This window comes from Mastigoproctus giganteus, chromosome 6 (genome assembly GCF_048544385.1).
Source record: "Mastigoproctus giganteus isolate SK-2022 chromosome 6, ASM4854438v1, whole genome shotgun sequence".
Classification (NCBI taxonomy): domain Eukaryota; kingdom Metazoa; phylum Arthropoda; class Arachnida; order Uropygi; family Thelyphonidae; genus Mastigoproctus; species Mastigoproctus giganteus.
Genome location: NC_143580.1, coordinates 75,182,674 through 75,203,936, shown reverse-complemented (window position 1 = coordinate 75,203,936; position 21,263 = coordinate 75,182,674). Strand labels below are relative to the sequence as shown.

The window sequence follows — 21,263 nt, the reverse complement described above, 5'->3', positions numbered from 1 at the left end:
ATCTCGTTGTCCTTCCTCTGTTCTCGTTCCAGCAGCTCTACATCTTTCCTAAAATGAGGCCTCCAGACCTGTATGCAGTACTCAAGTTGTGGCCTCACCATTGCCTTATACAAGGGCATAATCATCTCCTTATCCCTGCTAGTAAAGTTCCTGTATATCATTGACAAGACCGCATGAGCTACTCTTGCAGACCAAATTATGATGTTAGGGTCACCGGTAAATGATTACATCTACCCATATATTTATTTTGTCTGTAAATTGCGTGTGTTCTCTGGTCGATTTGTCTGTTTTGCTGGACGAAAAAAAAACCCAGTTTCTGGAGGAAAAACCTTGATATCTCTATGACTAAGACCGACTAACTCAACCACGGAGTCAAAAAAACCCATTAAAGTTCTTCGTGTCATCGACGGGATTCGAACCCGTTCCTTTTCCACCTGGTGTTGGGAGGACGGTGACGATTCCACTGTGCTACCGCGCAGACTGCTCTTACAGACCGTCTGCACTGATCAGAAAACTTCATTCTGACTGCACAATTATCCCCAGCTCTTTTTCTCCACACGGAGTGTGATACCGCGAGTTGGTACATTACACTCCACTACCCTAAGTATAGTACCGCGCAGAGTTGGTACGTTACTCTGGGGTAACTGCTACCCATATGCAGTACTTTGCATTTGTCAATCATTTGTCAAACCCATGCTGCAGTTCTTCAAAGTTAATGTTCGAACATGTTCGACAATATTTCAGAGTACTTCAAAACTGTGTACTGTGTACTAACTTTTGATTCTTCCTATATATTAGACTTCTCCTGTGCCATTATTATCTAGCTAAAGTCAGAAAACTGTTTAAAGTGAAGTTTCCACCTATCAGCCCATCTTCTCAACTTTTCTAGATCCTGTTTCAGTAGCGTACTGTCATTACTATCATTAACACCCCTACCAACCTTTGTGTCGTCTACAAACTTGGACATTAAGCCTGATATACCTTCATCAATGTGTAGATGCTGATGCGCCATAAAAACCCTAATAACCAACCAACCTTCATCAATGTCATTGATTAATACAGAAAACAACAATGGGCCCAACACGGGATCCTGGGGAACTCCACTCATAACATTAGTCCACGAAAAGCAGTGTCCATTGATTACCACTCTCTGCATTCTCCCACTCAACCATCCTTTCATCCATTGTAGTAACTTTCCCTTAATGCTCCAACTTGTACAGCAGTCTTCCACATGCAACAGTATCAAAAGCTTTCCTGAAATCCAAGCATATGATATCAAAAATATTTTTTTGCATCCAGTTCCTTTGTGATCACATCAGAGTATCCAATCAAATTGGTCAAACAAGACTTCCCCTTAACAAACCCATGCTGTAGTTCTTCAAAGTTAATGTTCGAACATGTTTTATTTTATTTTTAACATAATATACACAATAGGCGTGCGCAAAGTTAAAGTGTATAACAGAACAAAGATTGTACAAAACATAAAAATAACTGGTAGAATAATACACTTTGTACAAAGTGTAAAGTGTATTTAGTGTCTAACAGCACCAGGGGTTTCCCCCATCTCCGTCCTGCTTTCATTGTGGGTGTACCAGTTCGCTGGGAAGGACAGAGATTTAAAAGTGTATGGAAATTGTGGCCGTTTAGCCGCTGGACCCCTACTAAGGCCCAACGTTGCCCACACTTGGCCCCGTGGACACCAGTATTTTTATATAAGTACTGTGGCAGGTCCTGCCAACTAATTTCCTGAGATTTCAGTGGCTAGGACCTATATATATATATATATATATATATATATATAAGAGGGGGGGGGGTAAACTCTTGAATCTAGTTAGGCCGAAAGAGGTTGCAAGTGTGTCGAGTCTGGCATTTAAAATTTTTCGTTGTGTGGGGCATTCGCTTTTCGCTGGCGATATAGGTAGAGTAGGGGGGAGAGACGGAAGGCTGGGGGAAAAGACAAATATGGGGTCAATAGGGAAGGTGACACCAGGTATATCAGTGGGGTATGCCCTTGCCCCACCAGAGGGAAAAGAGGGGGTGGTAGGGTGGGGAGGGGGAAGAAAGACCATCCCTTCACCCCACCAGGGATGGGGAGAGAGGGTGGGCTGGGAAAGGGTGCCCCGTCCAGTTCGCCATAGCGGCAATTTGCAGTGCCCTCCAGCAAGTGCAGTCCGATGATGACTCGTTGGTGGGGCCTAGTCCTTCTCTAGGTGTGCGGGTTCATCCTGGGAGCGACGACATCCTGGCTGGTGCCACTCCCATTGGTTCCTAGGTCGATACTGTTTCATTTATTCTGCTGCATATTATATTACGCCGTTTGTCCTTAGTATTTTGCGATCCTTTCCTCTGTGTTGATGTTTTATCAGTTTGCCTTTATTTATTATTTGTGGTCATCTATTCGTTGTGGATGGCTATTTCTGTTCGTCGTCTATTGAAGACGTCAAGTGCAAATCGGCTGAGGGCTTTGTATTCATCTTCTGAATCCAGTAGATGGTACTCTTGATTTTTCGGCAAGTATTGAATCTCAGTTATAAGTCTACTTCTGTGTTCTTCGTAGCATTCACAGTCGTGCATAATATGCTGCCAGGTTTCAGGTTCTCCACAGGTGCATGTGGACTCTTCTATTATTCCGAGTGCGTTCAGTTTTGCTTTAAATGAGCCTTGGCCCGTCAGGAGGAAGGTTGGTATTTAGCCCAGGATAGAACCACGAGGGGGCTTTTGGGTACATTTTTGCGACTATCGGTAGGAAGCTCCTTGTAACTTGACCCTTTGGCGACATCTCCCATCTGCGCTGCCAAATCTTTAACATGTGAGCCACTATTCGTGGTTTCTCTGTCGTCCGGCTGATGGTTGGGATAAGAAAAGTGCAATTCACGGAAATAAAAAGGATATTCATGACGTCAAGTCCAGCGCCATGAAAAATCGCAGAGAGCAGGTTGCTGCAGGATACATCATCACACACACACACACACACACACACACATACGAATTAATGAGGACATCTTTAGCCCAGAACTCATCCGTCAATCAGTCAACCTACTCCAAACAGTTCTGTGAAACTGTTTCTTGTTCACAGCCATATCCAAGTCAAACTTGTTCATGAGTGCCAATGTTCTTTTGAAGAAGGAGTTCCTGGATATCTCTAATCTATAATTACCAATGTGAAATGTAGTCTTCTGTCTAGTAGCCACCGCTGGAGCGTGAACGTCAATTTGGCATAGAAGATCCAGCAGGTAGGTTGAACCAGCGAAGATGTGGTACAATACTTTTAAATCAAGAACAGTTCGCCGAGTTTCCAGAGATTGAAGCTTGAAGTAGGAATAGAGATTTTGGTAGAAGATTCTGTGGTAAATCATGGGGTTAAGTCTGGAAAGATAGTGGATAAATTTCATCTGGAGCGATTCTATTTGCTGTATCAAGTATGCATAGTATGGGTTCTATATAGGAGAAGAAAACTCCAGTATAGAGAGTATAGTTGTCTTGAATAGAAGCACAGAGAACTGAGGATCTAGAAATCTGTACGTCTGCCGTTTAATGAAGCCAATTTGTTTTCTTAGCTTGGTTTAATATATTTCTAACATGTTTATCAAACCTACATGCAACGGTAAATGTAACTCCCAGATCTTTAATTTCGTCAACTCTGGAAATCGGCATCTCCTTGATGTAATAATAATTAACTAAAGCCTTAGTTTTCCTCGAAGCTGCAAAGGAAATAGAGCTGCATTTCCTAAGATTAACCTCGAAACCTTTCAAAGCAACGCGTTCGACAATATTTCAGAGAACTTCAAAACTGTGTACTAACTTTTGATTCTTCCTATATGTTAGACTTCTCCTGTGGTATTATTATCTAGCTAAAGGCAGAAAACTATTTTTTTCACATTTCCAATTTCCGTGCTAGATATCCTATGTATTTAGACAGTAATTTAAAATAACATAAAATGGTGCCAGAGACAGGAAAATTGTCAACTATCTGTAGGTTGAAACTAAAAGTACAGAATAATGAAGAAAGGGACCAGCTAAAAGGCAATGAATTAAATCTGCACTGATTGTACGAGACGAATTGTCATACAAAGAAATACAGACTATATGACATAAATTATACTTAACGTTGTTTGATGTTGAGCTGGTAGAACGTTACGTGAGGGTATTATTTCCAAAACGAAATTTTATCTGTCAATATCCATTTTTTGGCTCTTGTGAAAAAGAAAAAATTAAAATGGTTTCCTTTGAATCAATCTCAGAATAAACAGAATTACCGATGGTAGGAAATGATGGCCGCTCGAATGTAAATCAAATATTCTGAGATATAACAAAGCCATTTTATATAACTAAATTATCACTAATTCGTTACAAAGCATTAGAACTGCAACTGCAAAACAGTGAAACCGCGTCGCTTGATAAGAGCGCATTTTTTTAAGAGGAAAGCATTAGGACACCAAGAGAATAAGAAAAAAACAGTTCAACTGTTTCATCCTATTATTTCGTATCTCTCCCTCTCGATCGTTAATGGAGATGAAGTTTTTTTATCACTGTGCATTACGATCAATACAGTATTCGATCGTGTACTATTCCAAGTGTTAAAAAGTACAGTACATGCGAGTGGTTTACTTTGTTATGCAAACAGTTATTCTTATTGTAAGTCTTAAGAGTCTGTCTTGGAATGCTAACTATATGATTTTAACATAAATTTTAAGGAAGATAGGAACAATGGGGTCTAGTGATAGGTCTACTTAATAAATTAAGCCAAATTCATCGCTATATCTAAGAAGAGGAATTCATATCGAAAGCTGTTTCCTGTTTTTAAAGAAATTCTGAAATGATAATAAGAATTCAGAGAATTAGTAAAAATAATTATGCGTAATCTTTTAAAATGAAACACGAGATGATAAAAAGATCAAGATAATGCTTACCTTTTTCACTGACACTCTCGCTCTCGATCTCTTGTTCTTCGCAGCTAGAGTACTCCGGCGTTGACCTGACCTCGTCATCACTGCTGCTAAATGAACGCTGCCGAAGTTTTTTACCCCTCCTTTGCCTGTGATGCTTTGGTGGTGGTGGACGAACACTCTCCGATTGATCGGAACTTAAGGAATCGTTTCTTACTACCGATTCTGATTTCCTTCTGTTATTATGATTCCTCGATCTATTGTCAGATATTACAGAGGCAGCCGAACTTGGATCGAGATGATTTCTTCGGCTACCATCTATGCAACGCGGTATGGGTGAAGTGGATCGATAGCGTGAGTCTGATTCCACCGAATACAAAGAGGAACTGTGATATTCCCGATCAGATGATGTTGAAAGTTTCTGCTGTATTGGCCCCTCTCTCCTATCATCACACCTGCTATGTCTTCCTGAACTTAAGTCTCGATGACTGCGGGAATGGTCACGATGTCTGTCCACTGTTTCATGATGGACACTATCACGACGTGATCGGCGTTCTGTGGATGGGTCGCGGCTTCTGGTTCCATCGTCACCACGTAGCCTATCTCGATGCCTCGGAACCTCTCGAGGGCTCCCTTCTCTCATTCTGTGGTCGTCTAGTTCTTCCCTGCGTACTACATCCCTACTACCATACTCCCTACTCCCTTTCCTGTCTCTGTACCTCTCACTAGACGGTTCTCTACTCCGATGATGATCTCTAGTCCTTTCACTTTCATAGTCTCTTCTGTTATGTGAATTTGGTGAAGGATCACGAGAATGGGAACCATCTCTACGCGAATGGCGTCCTCGCTCTGTGCCTTCGCGATGATGTCTTGTATCGTCTCTAGCTGTTTCTAAAAGATCGACGTTGGAACGGATCCTCTTTGGTTCTGAAGGAGGACTTTTCTCTGTCATTGAGTTACTCCTGTCGGAAAGTTGCCTGTCGTCCTGTTTATCGTAGTATCCGTGGTCCCTTAAAGTGGTCTCTGTTGAACGAAATTCTCGCTCTCTCTCTTGAGAAAACTGTCTTCTTAATTCACGATTCTGCTGACTACCTTGACGCTGTAAGGATCCGCGCCGTGAGATTGTAGGCGTCCCGTGACCGCTCCCAGAATGATGAATATTTTCTTTTTCGGAACTATGGCCTCTTTCAAGTTTTGGCTTCTTATCAGAGTTAGCAATGAAATCACCGCTGAAAGGATTCACCTCGTGTGAGTTTCCTTTCCCTGTTACTCCGCCATGAACCCATTGCCCTGTCTTGATTAGAAGTTCTTGCTTCTTACGACACACAATACATACCCAGATCACCTAATAGAAAAAAAAAGAGGGGAAAAAAACGAATAACCTATTTGTAAAACAAAATTTAAGTCATAACACTTATAAATATACAGCGTGGGCAGTTTATTAGGTACACTTCCCCGAACGAAAACCAAACTACTGTATTATTTTTAGGCCACCCAAATAATTAAATTCATCTGCCGTGCATTGTGTATTGTGTCCGTAAATTGCGTGCGTTGTCTGGTCGATTCGCCTGTTTTGCTGGAGAAAAACCCGAGTTGCCGTGGGGGGGGGGAACCTTTATATCTACGCCTAAGACCAATTAACTCAGCCACGGAGTGAAAAATAGCCCATTAAAGTTCCTAGCGTTATCGACGGGTTTAACCCGGGCCTTTTCCACCCGGTGTGGGGAGGACGGTGACGGTACCACTGTGCTACCGCGCAGACCAGAACGAAAATCAGTCTGTAAAGTGGAAGTGTATTGTGTATACTGCTGTGTACGTTAGCTGGATGTTAATATTTCTGGACATTATGACAGTAAAATCACCAGCCGAAGTGACCTAACAGATATTTAACATTAAATGGTAGCAGCAGCACGGAGGGAGAGGTGCCAGCATCGCCGTAACAGTTGGCTTGGTGGAATGCTCATTCACCGTGAATTTTAGTTGTTTAGCACGGTGGTGAAACCAAGGTATGGAGTAAACAGCATGGATCCATGAACCCATTTATATTTTCTGATGACACTGCAGATTGTTAGGAACAACGTTATGGTATGTATCGGAGATACTGGAAGAGCGCCGTCAGGGATAGCGTCATCCTCTGAGGGTACCACCCGATAGAGAACCTGATTAATCGCCCCCCCAATGAAGAAGGTACATCAGGTTTTGAATGCTTGTAAATGGTTAATTCCAGCAAGTTAATGCATTGTACTGTCGGGTTTGCACCATGCAAGGTCAGTTCTGTAAATAAGAAAGTGACTTATCCCTACTTCCCTGTCGCGCCCAGTCAGAAGTAGACCTGAAGAGTATTTGTGGCATGAGGTGTAAACGACCGTTTGGATATTGACCCGCTTCCAAGAACTAAGGAACGTTATCCTATATATATGCCTGGACACATCAGAACACGTTATCATTCAATTTGTAAAATCTATGGAGGCAGATGGCTGCTGACTGCCTTTGAAGCGAATGGTGATTTTACATGACACTGCAACAGCGTTCCAAAGAAGTGTATAATGAGCGTAGCAATTTTACACCTCATGCCACAAATACTCTTCAGGTCTACTTCTGACTGGGCGCGACAGGGAAGTAGGGATAGGTCACTTTCTTATTTATTATAAATAATTTAAAATGCCTGCACGGTAGCACGGTGGTATTATCACCGTCCTACCCACACCGGGTGGAAAAAGCCCGAGCTCGAATCCCGTTGATGACGCAAGGAACTTTTATGGACTTTTTCACTTCGTGGTTGAGTTAGTCAGTATCAGCTTAGATAGCAAGGTTTCCCCCCCCCCCCAAGAAACTGGGTTTTCGTCCATAAAACCAAGCAAATCAACCAGAGAACATGCGCAATTTACAGACACAATACACATGGGTATATGAATTAAAATTCCGGGTGACTCTAATGCAATTGTTTCTTTTTTTTTTTTTTTTTTTTTTTAAATATGAAACTGCCAACTTGAAAGTTGCTTTTAGAAGAAATTCGTAGTTTAGCTGAATTAAGAAATTACTTACTACAGTACATTGCTACCAGTAGTGCCGATTTAATCTGAATCAGAGCATTTTCCTGCAGTATAAAAGTATTAATACACTTCTTGGAAAAAGTAACAGAACAAAATATTTTTCATGAATATTTTATTGTGAACAGTGTCGCCGAAGGCGAATATAGAATATTTGATGTAATCCTGGCATGCAAATTCGAAGTATCCAATAGAAATTAATCTACCACCTTACAGAGACGCACATTATGCAAATTACCATGCCTATAAAAACATGGGTTGCGACCGCATCACTTCATTTCCGTTTTTTGGTTCTTTGAGACGGCGGGCCTTTTGACGACTTGAAGCCGGGCAGTCGCAGGCGGAGGGGCCACATTGGCTTAATGTGTTACGCAGTGTAGTCCCGGCATTATCGAAGCAGTTTCGGTCTGTGCCTGTAGCACATAAGGTATAAGGTATGTTCGTGTCAGACGGCACCTGGGATTTCTCCCATCTCCGCGTGTGTTCGCTGTATCGAGGACAGTACACTGCCAAGCCAGAGACTTGAAAGTGTGTGGGCCATGTTTGTGTAGTGTGATGTGTTGTGCCCATTGTTTGTCCAGCTTATTGGCCGCCAAGCCCCTAGTGGGGCCGACGTTGTCCATACCTCGCCACGTGGAGGCTAGCTGGGTGTGTCCAGTATCACAACAAGTTGCTGTGGCAGGTCCTGCCACCTAGTTTCCCGGGGATTTCCGTGGCTAGGACCTAAAAAAAAGCGCCTGTAGCACATAGTATATAGTGGACATAGTGTTATTGTTATGCGGTTCCGTGGTTTCCCACAAATCCGCGTTAAATACTCTGTTAACATAGCAAACCCAGTCAGTGTGGGTTATGTGTGAGTAGTGTGTTGTTTGACTGGCCTCTTCGTTACTGATGATCGCGCCTCCCAGTAACGAAGAGGCCAGTCAAACAACAGGAGCCTCCCAGCATCCGTCCACTGGCACGAGGAGCCGGACTAGGAAGTAAAAGTCATCTGGCGGGTCGTCCACACTCCTGCAAGAGCGAGAGTGGGGAGGGCCAAGGAAAGAGCAGAGAAGAGACAGGAAAGTGGAAGGCAGGCAAGATAGCGGGGGATGACAGAGCGTAAGCATCCTTCCAGGCGAAAAGGAACAGGAAGAGTGCTAGGTGCAGTTGTGGGAGTCCTGGAGAAGGATTGTGGGTAGGAAGAAGAGAACAGGTAAAGTTCAAATTAAAGAGTCCAGGATCGTCACAATGGAGAAGCACGGAGCGGCGTCGGCAGGGCTGGCCTCAATTTTCAATTTCATGACTGGAAGTTTCCGGTGCTGGGTTTCAGTTGCTGTATGGAGGAGGTTATCCAGGAGTAACGTTCGGGAGTTGCAGGTGATGCCAGCGACGACGAAAGACCTCGTTGGCATAAGTGGTTAGTGCACGGAAAGCATCATTAGATTCCAGTAACTTGGTTTCTGGCCGAAGTGTTGTAGTGTGGAGGTCTAGGAGTAGTTGGATTCTTAGGTCTAAGCATACGTTGCATGAGTGCATCACGCGATCCCAGTCTTCAGGTTCTCCGCAGGTACAGAGGGCATCCTCGACTAGGCCGAACTCTAGAAGGCGTCTCTTGAAGGACCCGTGGCCAGTTAATAGGAAGGAAGCATAGACGTTTGGGAAGAACGAAGTGGAACGTTGTATGTTGATGTAGGTTACCTCGGGGAGGAAAAGTTTAGTAGTTGCACAAGTTGTGGAGTTATTCCAGCGGGTGTGCCATAGGTTTATCAATTCTAGCCACACACGTTTATGTTCCTGTTTGATGTCGGTATCGGTACGGATTTGAATAGTGAGGAATTCAGCTTCCTTATTCTTCTTGATGGCATGAGAGAGTCCGATAAAAGCGACGTAGAGGTCCAAGGGGAGGCGGCCTGTTAGTAGCTGTAGGGCGGCAGTTGATGTCGTTCTACATACTCAGGTCATTTGTAGTAGCATAAGTCGTTGAATTTGCTGAATTTTGCGTGGAGCATGCACTAAACTCATTCGGTGGTACCATACTGCAGCTCTATATGCGACAATTAATATAAATACTGCTGAGTATAGAAGGCGTTGGGTTGGTCCTTTAAGACCCCAGTCCTTGTGGGTAAAGCGTGCTAACATAGTGATGTAATTTTTTATCTTTTCTTTGATAGCTTGGATATGGGGGATGAAAGTTCTCCTGTCGTCCAAAATTACTCCTAGGTACTTCAACGATCGGTAGTTTTTCAGTGGGCGGCTATTAAAACGTATGGTAGGAGGTCTGGAGAAGTCCAGTTTGCCTTTTAATAGGAGGGTTTGCTCTTCTCACTGGAGACTGAGGGTTTATTTTCCGTGGCCCATACGGACAGAGCAGAGAGAACAACCGTAGCCTGGGTTTCTATGGTGGCGCGGGTGGGCCCTCGATGATGATAACCATGTCGTCGGCGTAAGAAAGCTGAGTAATGTGTGGGTAGTCCCTCAGGAGCCAGTCGTCGAGTATCATATTCCAGACAGCTTACCCCCAGGATGGAGCCCTGAGGACAGCCTCGGGTTAGATGTCGGGGTGATGCAGTGATATTTTGTTTTGATGCTGACCTTACGGTTAGAGAAGTAGCTTTTGAGGCAGTGGTAGAAATTCCAGGTACAATTAGTGACTCTGGCCCTCTGAAGAACGCCTGGTGTAGCACAAAGTAAAGTGTAAAGTGTATTTAGTGTCTAACGGCACCAGGGGTTTCCCCCATCTCCGCGTTGCTCTCATTGTGGGTGTACCAGTTCACTGGGAAGGCAGATTTAAAAGTGTATGGATATTGTACATGTGTAGTGTTGTGTTCTGTTGTTCATCTGGCCATTTAGCCGCTGGACCCCTACTGAGGCCCAACGTTGCCCACACTTAGCCCCGTGGAGGCAGACTAGGCACACCAGTATTTTTAGATAAGTACTCTGGCAGGTCCTGCCACCTAATTTCCTGAGATTTCAGTGGCTAGGACCTATATATATAAAAAAAAAAAAAAGGGGGGGGGGATAAACGCTTGAATTTAATTAGGCCGAAAGAGGTTGCAAGTGTGTCGAGTTTGGCATTTAAAATTTTTACGTTGTGTGGGGCATTCGCTTTTCGCTGGCGATATAGGTAGAGTAGGGGGGAGAGATGGAAGGCTGGGGGGAAAAGACAGAAGTATGGGGTCAATAGGGAAGGCGACCCCAGGTATATCAGTGGGGCATGCCCTTGCCCCACCAGAGGGAAATGAGGGGGTGGTGGGGTGGGGAGGGGGCAGGAAGTCCTTCCCCTCACCCCACCAGGGATAGGAAGTGAAAGTGGGCTGGGCAAGGGAGCCCTGCCCAGTTCGCCATAGCGGCAATTTGCAGTGCCCTCCAGCAAGTGCAGTCTGATGATGACTCGTTGGTGGGGTTTGGTCCTTTTCTAGGTGTGTGGTTTCATCCTGGGAGCGACGACATTCTGGCTGGAGCCACTCCCATTGGTTCCTAGGTCGATGCTGTTTCATTTATTCTGCTGCATATTACGCCGTTTGTCCTTAGTATTTTGCGATCCTTTCCTCTGTGTTGATGTTTTATCAGTTTGTCTTTATTTATTATTTGTGGTCATGTAATCGTTGTGGATGGCTATTTCTGTTCGTCGTCTATTGAAGACGTCAAGTGCAAATCGGCTGAGGGCTTTGTATTCATCTTCTGAATCCAGTAGATGGTACTCTTGATTTTTCGGCAAGTATTGAATCTCAGTTATAAGTCTACTTCTGTGTTCTTCGTAGCATTCACAGTCGTGCATAATATGCTGCCAGGTTTCAGGTTCTCCACAGGTGCATGTGGACTCTTCTATTATTCCGACTGCGTTCAGTTTTGCTTTAAATGGGCCGTGGCCCGTCAAGAGGAAGGTTGTATTTAGCCCAGGATAGAACCACGAGGGGGCTTTTGGGTACATTTTTGCGACTATCGGTATGAAGCTTCTTGTAACTTGACCCTTTGGTGACATCTCCCATCTGTGCTGCCAAATCTTCAACATGTGAGCCACTATTCGTTGTTTCTCTACCGTCCGGCTGTTGGTTGGGTCCAAGGTAAAGTCATAGATGGAGGCAGGTATATCCTTGGACAGTAAATACATGAGTCCACATCTAGTCACCTCGAGGTCCAACGGAAGAGCTCCTGCCAGGACCTGCAGAGCGTGGGTGCTCACCGTTTTGCATGCCCTAGTTATAGTTAGAAGTATGTTTCTTTGGATAGTGTCCAGCAGTCTTCTGTTGACCGCGGTTCCGGCCTTCCTGAACCAGATTGGTGATCCGTAGGTGATCGCTGGGATGAATATTGTTTTATAATACAGGGACAGGGTCTTCCTGTTGAGTCCCCAGTCCCTGCGAGATACTCTTGCTACAAGTGCTGCATAGTTCCTTAGTTTCTCTCTCAAGTAGGTGAGGTGAGGTGTAAAGGACAGGTTTCCATCCAGGATAATACCTAGATACTTTATTTGCTTTGCTAGTTTAATTGTGGATCCCGCTATCTTTATTTGCGGTGGTCGTCTGATGTTTAGAGAGCCTTTTAATAGTACTGAGTTTGTCTTGTTGGTGAGATCATTAACATATGTGTTTTTGCCCAATTCTGTAAGGTTTGTAGTGCTTGGTTTGCCTGTGTTTCAAGTCCCGTTCTGGAGTCCGCTTCTACCATTAAAATGAGATCATCAGCAAAGGCCTGACTGGCCACATTTCCCAGGTCCAGAGCCAAGAAGTCATCAAAAACCATGTTCCACATTAGTGGCCCCAGGACAGATCCCTGTGGGCAGCCCCTTCGGACGCTTTTAACAACTCTTCGGAAAGTTGTGACAACCTCAATTTTCCTATCCGACAGATATGCCCGGACACTGTTATACACGTTTTCTGGGATTGCTGCTTTCCGGTGTCTGCCAAGGACACTGGGCCACCAGATGGTGTCGAAGGCCCCAGCAAAATCCACTGCTATTACCAGAAAATATTTCTTGTTACTTTGGGTTGCCTTGGTTATGAGATTTTGGACTGCTTCAATGGTCGAGAAGCCCGGTTTGAATCCATATTGCCTGGGTGATTCTAGGTTGGCGGTTTTGTAATGGTTCATGATCCTTTTGTGGAGCAGCCTTTCATAGAGTTTGCTTAGGGTAGAGAGTAGGGCTATGGGGCGATATGAGGCTGGTTGGTCCGGAGGTTTTGTTGGGTTTTTTAAGATACGTTTTAGGTGTGCAGTCTTCCAACTTGTCGGGAAGTTCCCAGTTTCCAGGCATCGGTTGAGGAGATTAAGTATCAGGTTCGGTATATATTCCACAGCTTTTTTGACCATCTTTGGTTCTATGAGATCCGGGCCGGGACATTTCCTGTTGCGCATTTGCAAGGCCGCACCCTGTAATTCATCGACTGTGAAGGGCGGTTCTATTTCTTGGGTTCTATACGTTTGGTTTGCCTGGCATATTACCTTTTGTTGTTCATTAAGGATATCTTGTGGTTCATGGATGATAGTACTAAGGATATTGGTAATCGATTCCTCCCACGTTTTGGTCAGGCTTCCATTGGGCATCCTCGTTACAGTGGATGCTTCTCCCCTGGGGAGCTTGTTTGTGGTGATTTTATACACTACGCCCCAGGGGTTCTCGTTCCCTGTCTTGGAGACCAGGTTTTCCCAAGAGGCTCGCTTGTTCTTTTTAATTTTTTCTGTATAGGTGTTTCGCACCTCTTTGTATTGTTCCCTTAGTACTGCTACCTCTGTTGGTGGCCATGTTCTCCGTGCTCTTTGGAATTCTTTCCGTTTTGTCTGGACCTGTTTTCTCAATCTTTGCAATTCTGGAGTCCACCAGGGCATGTCCCCGACTGAGGGGGTTTTCCTCTTTATCGCTGTCTCTGCTGCTTCAGTTATGATACTGGTGATTTTCTCTTGGAGTGTATCTGGGTTTTTAATCTCACTGTCCACCGCCTGTCTATCCAGTTCCTCCAGCGTTTTTTGCGCCTTGCTGGTCAGTTGTACTCTGAAGAGTTCCCAGTCTGCCTTTTGGATTGCGAATCTGTTTGCCAATTGTCTGTTTGTAGTTATTTTTGTCATTGATCTTCTGATTTGGTAGGTTATTGTACGGTGATCCGATGTGGTCCAGGCATTTTGCACTGTCCAATCGGTCACGTGGGCTTCAATATTCCTCGTGGTCAGGGTGATATCAATCGTGGCTTCCCACAAGGTATTGCAGAATGTTGGCAGGTTAAAGGGTTGGTTTTTGACTGTGAGGAATTCGTCCAGTCTTTGTCCATTTCTGGTTCCGCGGCGGTCCGGTGTGACACTGTGCCAAACAGGGGAGCGGCAGTTTACATCTGCTCCTACAATTATTCTTTGTCCCGCTAGGGTTGTCTGGACGGATTGGAGATATGTGATAGCAAAGTCGATTTCCACACCAGGTCTGCAGTACAATGAAATTGCGTAGAAGCTCCTGGTGTAGCACAGTGGTATCATCACCGTCCTCCCCACACCGGATGGACAAGGTCATCCACGAATCCCTCCCCACATCGGCCAATCCCGTCGATGAAGCGAGGAACTTTTATGGGCTATCTATGAACTATCTACGGTTCAGGCGTAGATAGTTTCGTCCAACAAAACTAAGGCAAATCATGACTGGAAGTTTTCGATTGACCAAAGGACACACGCAATTTACAGACACAATACACCGTGGGTAGATGAATTAACTTTCCAGGTGACCCTAATGAAAAACTGTAGCTTAGTTTTTTTTTTTTTTTTTTTTTTTTCATTTATGGAAGCGGTTTCAGGAGGCAGGAAACATTACCAAATGAACTGCCCAAGGTCACCCGAGGGCTGAGTCAACCAGAACTGACCGCTGTCTGGCTCTACGGGACCCTACGATGTCCTATCAGTAACTGTCTCTTGAGGTTTCTGCGACCACAGGTGAAAATATTTCCAACAGGACTATTAAAAAGGATCAATCCAAGTGGACTCTACGCAAGGAAGCCATTGGCTTGTATACCATTAACGGGACCGTGGACTCTCCATGTTGAAAAGTTAGCTCCCTGATATTCGGTTTATTTTGTCTTTTTGTCTGTTCTTTGCCATCCCCAGTCAAAAGAAAGTTATTACCTTATTTGTGAAGTGTGAGTGAGTAAAATGGCTTAGTTGCAAGTTGACAGTTAGCTCTTGATGTAAATGGATTTCTAAAACTGACTTTTGTTTTGGAATTCGCTGTATTTTTCAGTTATGGCGGCTATGGCTTTTACTATGTCCCGCTAATGTCAGCTTTAGTCTAATTAATTTTAATTGTGCCCTCCCAAATAGTTATTTGGGAAGGAAAATAGTTTCATTTTTGGACAGATGGACAGCTGCACGTAGTCAAGGGATGTTTTTTGACTACTTCTTTGTGCTGGCTTGGATTTTATTTCAATTTTTCAGCTCTTGTATTTCAATATACAAAGATATGAAAATATTCAGACATTTTGACTATTTTTCTCCATTCAGACAGTAATGCGTAGTGGCGGGAAAAATTGGCTGGACATCGCTACTGTAGGCTGCCATCTTGGATAGTGACATCACTCATCTTACTTTTTCTATTGGACAGGATGTATATTGGAGTATATGTATACACTGTGCTGATATTTAGAATACGTTACTATAAATTGTCATGGCTGCTAATTGATTAAAGATTAGGTGGGAAAACATCGTTGGAGGTCGTCATATTGCCGGGTAGAAACATAGCTATACAGCAATTCACAAAGTATTGGTTTTTAGTATGTATATTCAGTATAATAGTTATTGTGTATACAATGTTTATATGGCCCTGGTTGGGGCCCTAGGTTCGCTTAGAATCGTTTAGTATCCGTATTTCTGTGTTTTCTTAATGTTGCCTACAAGTGCCCGATTGGGATACTTTTGGGCAAAACTTTTTCCCTTGCTGGAGAATCCCCAGTAAGGCCTACCAGAGTGATCCTAATATTTTTGATAACCATATAAAATTACTTATTTTTCAGAATTTTTATAGAGCCTACTACCGGTTAGGTTAGGAGATACAGATTCACAAAGTTGCTGTGATTTTATATTTTCATACCGGTTTTTCATCCAGGTTTTAAGTTGTACTTTATTGGGTTATTTTGCTCTGATATACTGTTTGATATTGCAACTTAAGTAAGGAAACAAGTCAGATGATAATGTTTCTAAGTCATCCGTACCGGATGTCTTGACTGTTGCCCCCGAAGTTTTGGAGGCTAACTTGAATGAATTTGCAGAAACCGTTCAAGAAATTTTAAATTTAATGGAACAGGAGTTCCCACTGTTGCATTCAACTTAGGAAGAGTTGAATAACACTGTAAATAGTCACGGTGCCTCTTCTATGATCATATAAGTTAGTCGAATCTGGAATCAATGGAGAGAGAGAGGTTGATGCTGGACCTAACGATAGAGAATGAGAAATTGAAAGCGAGGATAGAGGAGAAAAACTTGTCTATGACTCTCCAGGCCCCTAGTGTCTCTGATTCTGATTTATTAGATGATCTTTACTACAAAAACTTGTCTGATCATGGAATTACAGTAGAAGAATTTAAGCGCACAGTGAAAATTAGATTTTTAAAATCAGGTCACGGAATAAAAATAACCTACACAGAATTATAGAAATGCCTGGTACTATTAGAAAAATTCTTATGGGTTTGTGTGCTAAGGTGTACTTAGACTGGTCTGTGCATGGTGTCAGAGACTTTTTAATCGCTTCGCGATGCTTGAACTATGGACATTCGTCCAAGAATTGTCATCAGGAAAAATGTACCCGCGGGCATTGTGACGACCAGGATCACCAAATTGAAGAGTACCCAAACAAGATATCTGCAGTCGTTTGTGCAAACTACAAGTTGCCAAGTCTATCCATTCTTATAGAGATATTAAGTGCACAGAATTTATAAGAGCTCAGGAAGCCACTAAAGTTATAACTGACTATGCTTAGTACACACCGGTTAATGGAAATAATATTAGTGAAAACATCAAAACATTGCAATTGAATTGTCAGAGTGCAGTTGCAGTTATGGGTAATTTGTCAGAGCTCATTGTTGAGCCTAATATCAAACTCCTTTTTTTTGAAGGAGGTATACACACATAAAGGCATTGTGAAAGGCTTACCTTTTCGTTGTAGAGTGATTGGGATTACTGCGAACCATGTGAAGTAACTTACATTTATCAATGTTAAACCACAATTGAACCTTCGCAGAAAAATTTACCTATTGCCTTGATTGCTGTCCTTAAATAGCCCGCCAATTTTTCTGTCATCTGTAAAGTCAGACGTTAACTGTGATCGACCATTCCTGAATATCATTAATAAATATAGACAACAACAATGGGTCCAGCGATGAACCCTGGGGACTCCATCAATAACATTAGTCCAAGAAGAGCAGTGCTTCACTCTCTATCTTCTTCTACTCAACTATCTCTTTAGTATTAGTATTATAAGTGGCAATGCAAGAAGGCAAGTTTATACAGCATCAGCCAAAAAAAAATCCTTCCCATTTCACCCATCCATCCCCTCCAAAAACTCTCTAGTTTTTCCTTGAATTATTCAAGCTGTCCAATTCCACAACATCAAATGGAAATTTGTTCCAGGAATCAACCTCTTAATGTCACACTGCTCTAATTTGAACAGCAGTCTTTTATGTGCAAGATTTTGCAAAACCTTTTGGCACTATAAGTATGTGATGTAAAAATTAGTTTTTGCATTCAGTTCCTTTGTTACTGCGTCATAGTATCCAATCAGATTGGTTAGATAAAATCGCCCCTTATTAAATCCTTGCTGTGACTGCAATAAAACTGCTTTACTTCTTTAACCATCGACTCCATTATTTTCCGTGGAACAGAAGTAAAGCTAACAAATCTACAATTCCTCATGTCATCCTCTGATCCTTCTTTGTGAACTGGAGACGCATTCGTATATCTCCAGTCCATAGGACCTGCCCTGAATACAAGGATGCCCTCGTAATTATGGCGATAGGTTTGCTTACCTCCTTTTCAGTCTCTCTCTCTGTTAATATGTATAAGTAGGTAGATGCTTTCTACACCAGGTGCCCTTTTTACGTCTAGCTTCAACAATTTCTCTTAGACTTTCCTCTCAGTTATCAAAACATGACTTAGATCCCTGTTAGAATTTGATACACCTCTGGCGTCCCCTTCCCTAAAAAATTCCTCATATGTGAATGTAGATGCAAAATATCAGTTTGTTAGCAACCTGCGCAGTATGATCAAACGTTAAGCCATTCCAATTAGTAGACCAGTGTGATTCATTCCCTTCCGTCTAGTGTTTACAAAAATAACGAAGTCTATTCTGCTTTTCTTTTTGCATTATTTGCCGGAGACTTTCTAATCTGCCTTAGTTTGCCTAGCCTCCTTTGTACCTTGATTGCAGACTAGTTTATATCTACTGTAGGTTTCTGAACATCGCCTGATAATTTTTAGGCATCTCATATATTTTTCCTCTCTGCTATGAATATTATCGGTTCTGACAGTCATGTCGGTTGTTTTGTTGTAGAGTTTCAGTCGCATCAGCGACTGAAGTTTTTTGCGGCATATATATTGTCCGTAACTTTTGTATGTTCTGTGGTCGATTTGCTTGTTTGCTGGACGGAAAATCTGAGTTTCCGAATGAAAAATCCGTGCTACCCACGCCTGAGACCAACTGACGTAGCCGATTAGTCAGGGGCGAGAGTGCCGTAGCACGCGATCTTTGAGTGGACAGGGGTCCAAGCCCGTGACTGCTACATATGATTGACGTTTGTATTGACGATTTATTGTAAACTCCACTGAGTGGTCCTGCAGGAATATAAACAAGAAATAATTCATGCACGTTGTGAAAAAGGCCATAAAAATTCCTTACATCATCGACGGGAATCGAATTCGGTTCTTTTTCACTCGATGTGGGGAGTACAAGGAGTACAATGATTCTACCATCTGTGCAAACCCCTCTCCGCCGAGAGTTTCTTGTACGTAGGTCTAAGCTTCGGACAGTATCTCTTAATTGGTATAAAAAGCCTATTAGCTTCTACACTTACTCCCTGAATGCTACCCATTTAGAATTTTCTGTTTTCAACATAATCATAATCAGCATATTTTAATGCTGTGGGACCAACATAAAAATGCTGTGGGACCAACATAAAAATGTTGTTCCCACAGCATAAAAATAAAAAAATAAAATAAAAAACTGTCTAAGACCACTGTAGTCGCCTTGCCGAAAACAAAACCCGTTCCCTCTGCCCGTGACAGTACTTATATTTTTAAGTAATTCCCATATCAGTATACTGATCATTGCCAATTAGTGGGTCCTTTATCTACAGATTCTTAATGCATAAAGAGTTACTGTTGTTGATGAGCTCATGAGTATCGCATTCTCTCGTTACCTTTCTAACACGCTGGTTATCCAATAAATCCATAAAAGCCTTTCTACTGTGTGAGTGACTAATTCCAAAGTTCCAGTCAATATCTGGAAAATTAAAATCCGTCAATATAAAGACAGTCTGATTTACTGACTCACTCTATTTCTCTGTACAGTTATTCGTTATTCTCAGAGTCATTTGGCTTGTAACACTCATCTACTCCCATTTCTGTTTTCCCAATGCTTAGGTCACACCAAACAGATTGAACAGTCGAGATTATTAGTTATTCCGGGAGTGGACCAAGTCACCACAGAAGCGATCAAAGCCGGGGGAGATGTACTGCTTCGCCGACTACACTCACTCCTCAAAACCTCTGGTGCACTGAACAAATTCCGCTAACATGGAGGAAAGCCATTATCGTACCGATCCACAAGAAAGGTGATAACCGGGATTGCAAGAACTACCGTGGCATCAGCCTCCTTTCCATCATCGGAAAGGTCTTTATGAAGATCATCCAGTCAAAGCTGCAAATACATCGCGAGCAAACCAGTCGAGAAGAATAGGCGGGATTTAGACCCGGGCGAGGATGCTGTGATCAAATCTTTGCCATCCGTCAGCTGATGGAGGAGAGGATACAGTGTGGACAGCGAACCGTCATTGTTTTCATTGACTTTAAGTCTGCTTTCGACTGTGTCCATCGGCCTGCCTTATGGAAGCTACTAGAGGTCGAACATGTACCTCGAAAAGTCATCACACTCCTCCAAACTGCATACAACGGTTTAACCAGCCAGGTGCGCATCCAGAACGATTTATCTGAGGAATTTACCCGTCCAAACTGGAGTCCGCCAAGGGGATGTAGCCTCCCCGTTACTTTTCAACACCGTGGTCGACGCCATTATGAGGCAAGCATTCAGAAACAGACGGGGCATACAATATGACAAGGGTCACTATGTGACTGACCTGATGTTTGCCGATGATAGTGCTATCTTTGCTGGTAACGACTCTGAAGCCACGGACATCCTCTACGACATTGCCCGCATTGCCCGGCCATACGGTTTGAAGATCAATGCTGATAAGACAAAGGCCCTGACAACAGATGGGTCGCAAGCCACCATCTATCTCGAAGGCGTCCAGATCGAGCAAGTGCAGGACTTTATATACCTTGGGTCGCTGGTCCAGGAGAAGAAAGTTGCATCCACCATGGAAATCCAAAGCAGAATTGGACAGGCGGCCACTGCGTTCGCCTCGCTCAAATGGTGTCTATGGAAGAGGACCAACATTTCCTCAAAGACTAAAATCCGACTCTTCCGGACTTTGATCCTGCCCATTCTCCTTTACGGATCAGAAACATGGATTTGTCTCAAGCTAGATTTAAACAAACTTGAGGTATTCCAAATGCGATGCCTGCTGCAGATTTTGGGCATCTCACTTCGTGACCGCATCACTAATGATACCATCCGCACCAGATGCCAACAGCAACCAACCATTACCGACCAAATCCAGAAGCGAAGGCTCAGATGGTTTGGCCACGTATGTAGAATGGGCATGAACAGAATACCATCCACACTCCTTTGGAGACAACGACCCACCCAATGGAGCATCCAACGGACCGCGCCTAGGAAAACGTGGGCCAAGCAAGTGGAAAATGACTTGAAGAGCCGACGTCTCGACCTTAACCAGGCCAGGACTGACGCCATGGATCGTAAAGTATGGAAGAACATCACAGAGCAAGTCCGAAACCCTGCGGCACCTACAGCAGCATACTGGTTGCGTGGCCAACCGCCTCCCCCAGCTGCCAGCTAAGGACCAAGAAGAAGAAGAAGAAGTTATTATATTATTCGAATGAAATAATCGAATGATGTAATGGAATGCTTTTCTGTAATCGAATAATTGCTCTAGCAAATCATTCTAAATTATTCAAATTATAATAAATTATTTGCTCTAGCAAATTATTTGAAATCATTCAAATTATAATCAATTATTTGCTATAG

At 43.2% G+C, this 21,263-nt stretch overlaps 1 protein-coding gene across 2 annotated transcripts in view; it reads right to left on the bottom strand.

Annotated features, from left to right (window-relative positions):
• The window catches only part of LOC150084414 (regulating synaptic membrane exocytosis protein 2-like), a 547,165-nt gene that overhangs the window by 297,568 nt on the left and 228,334 nt on the right, over nucleotides 1-21,263 (bottom strand). For both annotated transcript variants that reach the window (XM_090376052.1, XM_090376053.1), the window contains exon 3: nucleotides 4,911-6,231. In XM_090376052.1, the coding sequence (XP_090232178.1) occupies nucleotides 4,911-6,231 (1,321 nt within the window). The remainder of the gene's footprint in view (nucleotides 1-4,910; nucleotides 6,232-21,263) is intronic.